Genomic DNA, 12,212 nt, shown 5'->3' with positions numbered 1-12,212 from the left:
GAAAATCTCACATTAACTTTCTTGCTGAAGGATTGTGATGCTACAAACTAGTCGGTGAATCCAGGTGGTTTATTCAGTGGCATGTGGCTGGGGCCATTACACAGTTTAGCTTGATGAAGCAATGAGCCTTGAAGGCCACAAGACCTGGGTCCCACCTGTTCCCTAGTGGTAGCCAGTTCCACAACTAAGGGCTCTATATGAAACGCTCTGTCACCAGCCTTCTTGGATTTGACCCTCAGCTATGTCAGCCAAGGCCCCTGTTGAATGCAGCTGGAGGCAGAGCCTGTCTCTGAAATGTTTGGATCTTAAGCTGCTCCTTAGAGCTTTGAAAATAAGGACGAATACCCTGAAACTGACCTAGAATCAAAGTGCTCAATATTTGTGTTACGTTCCTTAACAGGTTCACTCTGCACTGTATTACTATTAAGATGCTTTCATCTGAAAATAGGAAGTAGTTCACTGGAAACTGGAATTATCTACTTGATTGTGCTTAGTTCACCAGTCCAATATAAGTTAAGGCAAAAAATATGAAACAGAGAAACGAACTATGTCACCAGCAGAACCTCAGACCAACACTGTAATTCTTTCAGTATTCACAGCAAGGTGCAGGCCTTTCACACTCTGTTTATGTTTATTTGTATACTACACTGCAAAGTAGGTCAGTTCATGACCATAATCAGTGCTGGCACTGTGCGACAAAGCAATTAAGAAAGGAAAACCATCTCACAGGAAGGTGGCGTGGGGGGAGTGGTAGCAAACGATGGATCTAGCACTGAGACTATTGTTCTGTATTAAAAGGTTTCAAAATGCTGATGAATTTCAATTCACCAATAATTTGACAGGAAGGTATAGGGCTTTACTGAATTTGCCTTATGATGAGAACGGACCTCATTAATTATTTAGAGGATAAATTTCTCAAGATTCAGTTTCTCACAGGATGAAATCTTGCAGACCCAACTAAGTTGTATAGACAACAGGCAGCTGCAAAGGAAAAACAAAAGTGCATATTTACCAAGTATCTACATGTTTCCATTAAAAGAGGGAAACAAACAAAATGGAAGCCAGCCCTGGTTAAGTCTACCTGTGCAAAGTCAGCAGCAAGTCGCATTTTCCCACCTTCACCAAGGGGTCTCAGTAGACTGGCATTGCGAATAAAAAGTTCAATTGCTCTCTGAGCAATGGCTTCTGTGTTGTCAAAGACAAAGTCGAAACACTCAAAGTGTCTGAAGTAGTCGCTCATGACTCTTGCTATGAAGCCCTGTAGTTCCTTCATGTAAAGAGAACAAGGGACATCTGGTTTTCCTGAGCTGGATAATGATCTGCCAAAAATGAAAAAAGATGCTAAATCCATTTTTATAATACAACTAAAAGTTATTCGTTTCTTTTTAATTTTCTTCTTATCCCATGTAGTAATTTTCCTTTGGTGGCATGAATTTCTGCATCCTATTTCTGCTTGGAACAAAGGAGTGTGTAAATCCCTTTGGGACTGAAGTCTAAAAGATCTCTTGATCTACCATTGCTACCATCACAAGATAGAGGAAACCACCCCCTCCTATCCAGCTTGCAGGCCCTCCATCAGCCTGGAGTTTAAAGCTCTAAATCCAGCTCCCAAATTTAAGTGTCCCAGCTGTTTGTATAATATTCTAATAGATCACATAATATCAAGCTACATCTCACAAGGTTACTAGTGCAGTCTGTCCCAAGCCCAATCTCTGCACAGAATTAGTCTCTTAGATTGTTCAAGTCCCACACCCAGGATTATAGGCACTCTCTTCTAATCAGTGAAGAAACAGAGCCCTGCAAGATATAGGACATGGTAATCAGTAATCGCTCTCTTTCTCTTTGAATTATAGCCAGGCTGTAGAGCCCTCCCAGACGTCAATGGGAGTTGAGGGCACATAACATCTTGCAAGATTTAGTCCACAGTCTGAATCAAAAGATCAAACCAGAGAGTGTGTGCTAATGTCAGCAGCAGGAAAGGTTGCAGCAGGTAAAAATATTGTAAAAGCCAAGTGGAAAAGCAAAAGGGAAAAACATCTTTGAAAAGATACTGTTTTCAACAGATTTATTTTATTTATTTTTTTAAGAAAGGAGAATGGATGAACTGTAGCAAGATGTGCAGGGGAACCAAATAACACCCACTATGGCTCACCATTACTTGTGTCTGTGGATAAAGATAAATGGTGTCAGAGTGCACATACCCACCAGGACCAGGCTCTCATAGCAGGCCTCAAATATAGCTACGTCTCTCTTCATGAAGGGCTTTCCAAACCAAGAGAGTCTATTCAAAATCAACCTCCTCCTAAGAATGGTCAAACTGGGTCAGACCAATGGCCCATCTAGCCCAGTGCCGACATTGGCCAGTGCCAGATGGTTCAAAGGGAATGAACAGAACAGGGAAACCTTCAAATCATCTATTCTCTGTCGCCCAATTCCAGCATCTGATAATCAAAGGCTTAAGGTTACCCAGAGCATGGGGTTGCAACTCTGACCATCTTGGCAACCAACCATCGATGGACCTATCCTCCAGAAATGTATCTAATTCTTTTTTGAATCCAGTTATAATTTTGGCCTTTACAACATCCCCTGGCAGTGAGTTCCACAGGTTGACTGTGTAGTGTGTAAAGAAGTACTTCCTTTTGTTTGTTTTAAACCTAATGCCTATTTATTTCATTACGTGACTTGTGGTATGTGAATGGAGTAAAGGAGTAAATAATACTTTGTATTCATTTCTCCACACCATTCATCATTTTACAGACATCTATCATATCCCCCCTCTGTCATCTCTTTTCCAAGCTGAAAAGTCTCTGTCTTTTTCTCTCTCCTCATACAGAAGCTGTTCCACACCCTTGATCATTTTTGTTGCCCTTCTCTGTACTTTTCTATTTCTAATATAACTTTTTTGAGACAGGACGATCAGAACTCCATGCAGTATTCAAGGTGTGGGTGTACCATGGATTTATGATATTTACTGTCTTATCTATTCCATTCTTATTGGTTCCAAACTTTGTTAGTTTTTTTGACTGACTGCATATTGAGCAGATGTTTTCAGAGAACTATCCACAATGACTACAAGATCTTTCTTGAGTGGTAACAGCTAATTTAGACCCCATCATTTTGTATGTATAGGTGGGATTATGTTTTCCTATAAGCTTTACTTTGCATTTATCAGCACTGAATTTCATCTGTCATTTGTTGCCCAATCACCCAATTTTGTGAGATCCCTTTGTAACTCTTCACAGTCTGCTTTGAACTTAACTATCTTGAATACTTTTGTATCATCTGCATACTTTGTCACCTCGCTGTTTACTACGTTTTCCAGATAATTTATAACTATGTTGAACAGCACTGGTCCCAGTTCAGATGACTGGGGGACACCGCTGTTTACCTCTCTCCATTGTAAAAACTGACCATTTAGTCCTACCCTTTGCTTCCTGCCTTTTAACCAGTTACGATCCATTAGAGGACCTTCCCTCTTATTCCATGACTGCTTACTTTGCTTATACATTTTGTAATACAAGTGGTCAAAAAATGAAAATGCAAATTTTTTTTAAATTTTGCAGCTGTTTTCATTTTATAAGGCTCAAAACTGACCCCCATCATTATTTAAAAAAAAAAATTTCACTTAATTTTTTAATGGGAATTTTAATCTAAAACCTTACAGAAAAGGTTATTGAAAACAGTTATCAGAATATTTTATTTACCAAAATCCATTTTCACTAAACACATTTTAATAACCATTTCAGAGTTTATAATGTAGATAAAAATGTCTACGAAAATTTTAGATAAAAAAGCCACAAAGTTTTTTCTGAAAAACAAAACTGTTCACAAAAACATTGGTTTTGAATAAAGCTCTTCTTACTTAAAAAAACTGAAATTTTTTGACAAATTTTACTTTAAGATAACCAAAATAAAAGGACAAAGGCAAGTGTGATATGATTTTGGCCACTCAGTTCAATGGCCAGCCATGTTGCTGCCTTCGGTGCAAAAAGACAATCAAGTATCATGAGCTTCCAGACAAGTGATCCCGTTGCAAAGGTCACTGTGGTATTAACAGTATATTATGCATATACAATATACTTCACCAAGACAATGCCATATTATGAAGATAGTGGCTGATTACCCAGAAAAATCTTCCTGATGCATAGTGATGATAATGGCCTCCACTGAGTCTCCTACCGAGTTCAGTAGGGGTTGCACAGCACTACCCATGAGATCATAGATTGTCTAAAATAAAGTGAGAGGACGAAATCAGTAATGAACAAAAAGTACATATACTGACACCACCAAAATTTAAGATAAATTTAATACAGACATTTGCCTCCTTTATGTTACAGCTGCCCTTTTAATCCATACTGGAAACATTTAAAGGAAAGGAAAATGGAAGTCTTACAACATTTAATTTGTTCAACCATTTCAGTAAGGTAGAGAAATAAAGGCCACTTTACTATTACTACTTTATTTCACAGTGGCGGTGCACATTGACATCCCCTGTATATAAAGATACATATTTTAAGCACACACATAAGCCTATTATCCTCTCTACTGTAGGCATGCCTCCTGTCCTCTACTTGTCATCATCACTCAAGACAGGGAATATAGAGGGATGGGTCCAGACAGCCATCACCACAGAAACCCAGATGTACAAGGTTACTAATCACCCCGAGAGACAAAAGCACCAAACTGGTGAGGAAAGAGGGAGTGGAGGATCCAGTGCTTGTTGAGTGAAGATTGTAGGGAATTACATTTATTCTCAAAGCAGATGTATGGGTTCCAAGCATCATCAGACTATCAGAACTCTCAAATACAAATACTTCTTAAATCAAAATAGCCTACTCATCCACAAATAGTTAGAGGAAGTACAAATTACAGAGAATTTGAAATTAATGCATATTTTGGCCAGAAAGTAAGGTCCATATTGACAAAAAATGCCAGAACAAGACAAAACTCACAAGTTAAGTTACAGTGCCCATTGGAAGTATGGCAAATACAACAAACATTCAATCTAACTTTATAGCATGTTGACATTCAATTACCTTTAAGGCTGTAGCTATAGTTTGTTCAGCAGCTGCCGGGAATGAACTCTGGCTGGAAACTACCTAAAATATGTAAACAACTATTAAAATAGTCAAAGCTTAGTGAATGATTAATGACCCCAGAATTTTGTTTGGACTGAAAACATTTTTAGCTATTACTGAAACAAAAGTTGGCCATATTTATAAATAACGAACAAATGTGTTATAGATGGACAAGATTTTAAAAGTTAGAAAATTCCACAATATGAAACCACTTTGTCAAAAAATACTTTTGTCCTTCTTACAGTGTTTAACAGCACTTTGCAGCCCAAAAAGTTCAGCTGGTAAATCATAGTGACAAAATAATATTTTAACAAAAACATTCTGATTCCAGGGAGGGATTTTTGAAATGCAGCATCTACTTTTCAAGGGCAATCTGAAGATGCAAATGCCAGCTTGTCACTGCATAGTTATCCAGTCACAACATTTTTAAACTATGAAAAACAAAAACAATACCCAATTTGGTCCAAAATGAAGCATCTATATTTGCCAATGCTCCAGAATAATTATGGTTGACATGGTATGGAGAACACTGACATTTGAATACACCTGAATTCATTATCCGTCATTTTGCTTTCTTGATATGCAATGAAGCCGCACTCAGTTCCTACTGAAGCCAAAAGTCCAATTCCCATCAGTTCAACAACATCTGGATAGACCTTTAATTTTTCCTTATGCCAAATATTCATTTTGAAATCTCTAATTTCCAAGATTTGCAGCTTGAAGTAAGAGACACACAACATGATAAAAGGTAAATGGTCTGTTCTCCTACTGATGTGCGTGGGGTTTATGGAGAGCTGTGCAGCTGTAAATAATAGCAGGAATTCCTTGTAAGTTAAAATCCTACACCTGAAATAATTGCTCAAATCCCAGCTACAGTAGCATTTGGACTAGATGTCAAGGATCAAACCTGGAAACACCCCACCAATTTCCTTACAGTTATCAACATGTTATATTTATCTAATTTAAAATAGTGTATAGACCATTAAATTCACAGTTAAGAATGACTGAGCCATTACAAACACTGAATCTATCTCCCCTTGTAAGTATTCTCACACTTCTTATCAAACTGTCTATACTGGGCTATCTTGATTATCACTTCAAAAGTTTTTTTCTCATACTTAATTGGCCTCTCAGAGTTGGTAAGACAACTCCCACCTTTTCATGCTCTCTGTATGTAGGCACCAGCAAACCAAGCACATGCTTGGGGTGGCACATTTTCATGGGTGGCATTCTGGCCATCTTTTTTTTTTTTTTTTTTTTGCTTTGGGCGGCAAAAGCCTAGAGCTAGCCCTGGCAGCAGCAGCGCGTTGTGCGCAGGGGGCACCCTGGGGCTACTGCGATTCATGCCACGGGGAAGCAGCGCCCACACCTTGTGGCTGGGCTGGGCAGGCTCTGAGCGGGGGACACTCAGGCTGGGGGCCACCCCGCGGGGCACACAGAGTCGCCTGCAGGTGCAGCAGGGTGGCCACCCCCCAGCACCGCAGCCAGGGCTGAGCGAAGTGGCCCGAGCTGCCCAGGGACTGCTGCAGAGCGGCCAGAAGCAGCAGCAACAGCCAGGGACGGCTCTAGACATTTCACCGCCCCAAGCACGGTGGCATGCCGGGGGGGTGCTATGCCGGCCGCCGGGAGGGCGGCAGGCAACTCCGGTGGACCTCCCACAGGTGTGCCTACAGAGGGTCCGCTGGACCCGCGGCTTTGGTGGACCTTCCGCAGCACGCCTGCGGGAGGTTCACCGGAGCCGCCTGCCGTCCTTCCTGCGGCCGGCATAGCGCCCCCCGCAGCATGCCGCCTCAAGCACGCGCTTGGCGTGCTGGGGCCTGGAGCCGCCCCTGGCAGCAGCGGGGCCATAGAGGGCGGGGCCCTGCCATGCAGGGCCCACATCCCACTCTCCGGGGCTCCGCTCCCTCTGGGGCTATCCTGCCCGGGCTCCTCAGCTCCCTGCCTGGCCAGTCCTGGAGGCGGGAGCCCTGGCTGGTGGGACCCTGGGCTGAGGTGCGGCCCGGGAGACCCGCCGCTTACCCCGACCCTCCCAGTGCTGGACTGGCTGGAAGCGAGGAAGGAGTGGGCGGAGTCAGCACTGGTGGGGGGAGTCCAGGGCTGGGGCAGCAGGGGTGCGGGTGGGTTGGAGTGGGGGGAGAGCCCAGCGCTGGGGTGGCAGGGGTGCGGGTGGGGGAGGGCATTGGTGGGGGGGTGAGAGCCCAGGGCCAGGGTGGGGGGCAGCCAAAATTTTTTTTGCTTGGGGCAGCAAAATACCTAGAGCCGGCCCTGAACACAAGCCTCATTTATGCACAAATCACAAACTTTGTTCTATGCTGCTGTTCAAATAATCTTTAAAACGTATTTGTATAAGTTCTCATCAATGCAAGGCTGACTAAGCCTAAGAAAAAGCAAAGAATGTAATCAAAATGAATGGCAAGAAGTTAAGTATCGCTGAAAGCTTACCTTCAGCACTGACTGGTGTACCCTGTACAGTGAATTCACTACAGCCACATTCCTTCTCTGTCCTTCTGTAAGGGGTCCAATCACTTGGCTGGCATCACCTTGGGTGGACAGCTGCATTAAGAAAATAAATAAGCAAGTGATTTTAAAAATAGTATTATCAGAACGTCAACTCCTTTCTCTTGAAATAAAGTGAGAACTAAAAAAGTAAAATTAGATAAGTTGAGTGTTGTCTTTACTATTCAGAGCAGAAGAAGTAGTATGTCATTTGTAGAAGACAATATCTTCCATTTAACCCATGAGATATACATGCATACATATTACACACACACTCACTCAGCCCCGGGTCCCAGAAGACTCATACAAGCAGGGAGCAAGGGCTATCTCCTTCCTCTGTTCCTCCAACAGGTGCTGCCAAACCAATCCACTTGGAGACACAGGGTCTCAGCAGTTTGCCCACCTCCATAATCTGAGACAGTAATTAGAGTGACTTGTCAAAGGGCACACTGTAAGTGGCAAAACAGCAAATAGAATGCTGGTATCCCGTCTCCCAATTCCCTACTCTAACCATTAGCCAAGCTTCTCCCTTCAAATGCAGGTTTTTGTTGTAAAATATGCTTTTAGAATGACATACACATTAGTAGTTCAAATAAAGAAATATAAATGTGATAAATTACAAAAAACAAACAAAACAAAACAAAAAGAATAGGAGTGTGAGACAGGGTGCTGATTAGAAAGACTGCAGAATCAGCCTCCTGCTATGTCAGCCCCATTTAAGTGAAAAAAGTGGAGTTGGCTGGAAAGAACCTGCCCTAATTGGGGAATGAGAGCCAGCTGCCAGCCCAATTAGCCCAGGGCTATATAAGAGGCTGGGAAGAAGGAAGCCAGGGTGGTGGGACGGAGAAGAGCAAGGGAGTGCAGGCAGGCAGGGAGAAAGCCCTTCCCTCCCAGGTTCAGGCACAGAACTTTGTATGCTGTATGGTGTGAAGGTGGTGGGAGCACAAACTGGTAAATAAAAGCACCAGGGGTTCCTGAATCCGAGGGTCTCTGAGTGACTTTATCTGATCATAATCGAGACAGGAGCCAGGAGGGCCAGCTGCACTCTGCTACAGAGAGGTTGTCATGGGCTATTCCTAACATTAAAGGGAGTCCTTGCATAAATCACCACAGAGCAAAATCAAAATTTACTCCAAAATAGAGAACACTGTCCCTTCACATTTAAAGTACATGAAGGATGTTTTCTTGGTCATACAAATGATGCTGAAATCCTAAAGTACAAGGATCAGACATATGACCATTTAACTATGGTCCCATAAGGATATCACAGGGAATGTTTACTATTTAAAATAAAGTCAAATTTGGAAACATAACTAGAAATTTTCTTATACACCCAGTAAGGTACAGAAACACAACATTCTGTTAAAAGAACTACACTGGTTTAAACTGATTGAGTGAATCTTAAAAAAAAAAAAAAAAAAAAGATTGTCAAGCAATTACAGCAGGAATACTATTAATACACAACGTCACTGAGCTATGATTCTGTTATCACCTACATATATTCCAAGACACAAGTTTATACTCAATTAAAGTCCCAGAGAAATAAGCCCAATGCTTAAGACCCTCCAGCAAGAAGGCATTAAAACCCCAGAACAAACAGTAAGTGACCTTTACTGAAATCTATTCAAATAACCTATTCATAGCTGCTCAGAAAATAGACAGTCAAAAATATACACGAGTAAAAATTAAAAGAACATTCTGAAAACATGCAGCACAAGCATAACAAGAGAACACTTCTTAAAATGATATAACACAATAAATCTTCATTAAAGGAAGAATATTGCTTTAACTCATAGTTCTTCTAAGGATTTGAGCACTCAACATAAACATCAAAATAGCAAATGCATGGTGTAACAGGTTGACTTGCTTCTTTAAGGCCTGGGGCCAGCCAACCCTAGTTAGGAAATAGCCACACTTGAATACGGTTCACCTGTTTCCCCCTACAAAAGGCAGCAGGAAGCTGCAGAGAGAGAGAAACTCTTGAGCAATAGTCAACATCGTTTCTGTAAAGGGAAATCGTGTCTTACTAATCTATTAGAGTTCTTTGAAGGGGTCAACAAACATGTGGACAAGGGGGATCCGGTGGACATAGTGTACTTAGATTTCCAGAAAGCCTTTGACAAGGTCCCTCACCAAAGGCTCTTACGTAAATTAAGCTGTCATGGGATAAAAGGGAAGGTCCTTTCATGGATCGAGAACTGGTTAAAGGACAGGGAACAAAGGGTAGGAATTAATGGTAAATTCTCAGAATGGAGAGGGGTAACTAGTGGTGTTCCCCAAGGGTCAGTCCTAGGACCAATCCTATTCAATTTATTCATAAATGATCTGGAGAAAGGGGTAAACAGTGAGGTGGCAAAGTTTGCAGATGATACTAAACTACTCAAGATAGTTAAGACCAAAGCAGATTGTGAAGAACTTCAAAAAGATCTCACAAAACTAAGTGATTGGGCAACAAAATGGCAAATGAAATTTAATGTGGATAAATGCAAAGTAATGCACATTGGAAAAAATAACCCCAACTATACATACAACATGATGGGGGCTAATTTAGCTACAACGAGTCAGGAAAAAGATCTTGGCGTCATTGTGGATAGTTCTCTGAAGATGTCCACGCAGTGTGCAGAGGCGGTCAAAAAAGCAAACAGGATGTTAGGAATCATTAAAAAGGGGATAGAGAATAAGACTGAGAATATATTATTGCCCTTATATAAATCCATGGTACGCCCACATCTCGAATACTGTGTACAGATGTGGTCTCCTCACCTCAAAAAAGATATTCTAGCACTAGAAAAGGTTCAGAAATGGGCAACTAAAATGATTAGGGGTTTAGAGAGGGTCCCATATGAGGAAAGATTAAAGAGGCTAGGACTCTTCAGCTTGGAAAAGAGAAGACTAAGGGGGGACATGATAGAGGTATATAAAATCATGAGTGATGTTGAGAAAGTGGATAAGGAAAATTTATTTACTTATTCCCATAATACAAGAACTAGGGGTCACCAAATGAAATTAATAGGCAGCAGGTTTAAAACAAATAAAAGGAAGTTCTTCTTCACGCAGCGCACAGTCAACTTGTGGAACTCCTTACCTGAGGAGGTTGTGAAGGCTAGGACTATAACAATGTTTAAAAGGGGACTGGATAAATTCATGGTGGCTAAGTCCATAAATGGCTATTAGCTAGGATGGGTAAGAATGGTGTCCCTAGCCTCTGTTCGTCAGAGGATGGAGATGGATGGCAGGAGAGAGATCACTTGATCATTGCCTGTTAGGTTCACTCCCTCAGGGGCACCTGGCATTGGCCACTGTCGGTAGACAGATACTGGGCTAGATGGACCTTTGGTCTGACCCGGTACGGCCTTTCTTATGTTCTTATATTCTTAGGGATGGTCAGAGAGAAAAATACAGTTACTTTTTTCGTAACTGATGTTCTTTGAGATGTGTTGCTCATGTCCATTCCATTGTAGGTGAGTGTGCTCCCCAATGCACCAGTGCCGGAAGTTTTTCCCTCAGTGGTATCCATAGGGGACCGGCTTTGGTGCACTCTGGAGTGGCGCACATATGCCACGGTATGAGGGGTGCTGCCAGCTCCCCCCACCCTCACTTCCTTCTTGCCAGACACTCCGACAATGGGGAAGGAGGGAGGGTCATGGAATGCACGAGCTACACATCTCGAAGAACACCAGTTACGAAAAAGATAACTGTCTTTTCTTCTTCTTGCTCATGTCCATTTCATTGTAGGTGACTCCCAAAGCAGTACCACCGGAGGTGGGTAGGAGTTCATGGACACGTCGATTGCAAAACAGCACTGCCAAAACCAACATAATCTCTGGCCTGCTGAGTGATAGCATAATGATTTGTGAATGTGTGCACTGAGGACCATGTCACAGCTCTGCATATGTCCTGCATAGGGACCTGTGCCAGGAAAGCTGTCAAAAATGCTTGCGCCTTTGTCAAATGAGCCCTCACTATTGGAGGGGGCACAGCCTACGCTAACTTGTAGCAAGTGCGGATGCAGGTGATCCAAGCTGAAATTCTCTGAGAGGACACTGGAAGACAACCTTTCATCCTGTCGGCTACTGCAACAAAGAGCTGAGTCGACCTGCAGAAGGACTTGGTGTACTCTAAGTAGAAAGCCAATGCCTGCCTGACATCCAGAGTATGCAGGCACCTCTCCTCGTTATTTGTGTGAGGCTTCAGATGTAACACAGGAAGGTTGACGTGGAAGTGCGACACTACCTTCAGTGGGAAAGCTTGTAGAACACGGTGTATGGGGGCTCTGAAGTAAGAGCTCTAATCTCAGAGACTCATCTTGCTGAGGTAATGGCTACAAGGAATGCAACCTTTATGAGAGGTGGGAAAGGGAACACAAAGCCATAGGCTCAAATAGAGGGCCCGTGAGCCTGGAAAGGACCAGGTTGAGGTCCCATTGAGGAACCAGGTCCCGCACTGGTGGAAACAGTCTTTCAAGGCCTTTCAGGAACCTAGCTGTCATGTCTCATGAAAAAGCCAACCTACCCTGGACTTGAGGGCGGAAGGCCGATGTGGCTGCCAGGTGAACCTTGATTGAGAAAAGGGCGAGGCCCTGATGCTTTAGGTGAAGCAGGTAATCTAGAATGCACTGCAGCGATGACTGGATCAGGG

General features: G+C 42.6%; 1 protein-coding gene across 4 annotated transcripts in view; it reads right to left on the bottom strand.

Annotated features, from left to right (window-relative positions):
• The window catches only part of COG5 (component of oligomeric golgi complex 5), a 324,671-nt gene that overhangs the window by 39,859 nt on the left and 272,600 nt on the right, over positions 1-12,212 (bottom strand). For all 4 annotated transcript variants that reach the window (XM_039516771.1, XM_039516790.1, XM_039516780.1 and 1 more), the window contains 4 exons: positions 7,521-7,631; positions 5,037-5,099; positions 4,124-4,227; positions 1,082-1,319 (listed from right to left, as the gene is read on the bottom strand). In XM_039516771.1, coding sequence (XP_039372705.1) covers positions 1,082-1,319; positions 4,124-4,227; positions 5,037-5,099; positions 7,521-7,631 — 516 coding nt within the window. The remainder of the gene's footprint in view (positions 1-1,081; positions 1,320-4,123; positions 4,228-5,036; positions 5,100-7,520; positions 7,632-12,212) is intronic.

Source organism: Mauremys reevesii, linkage group 1 (assembly GCF_016161935.1).
Source record: "Mauremys reevesii isolate NIE-2019 linkage group 1, ASM1616193v1, whole genome shotgun sequence".
NCBI lineage: Eukaryota > Metazoa > Chordata > Testudines > Geoemydidae > Mauremys > Mauremys reevesii.
The sequence above is the reverse complement of the archived record's forward strand: the minus strand, read 5'-3'. Positions and strand labels throughout refer to the sequence as shown.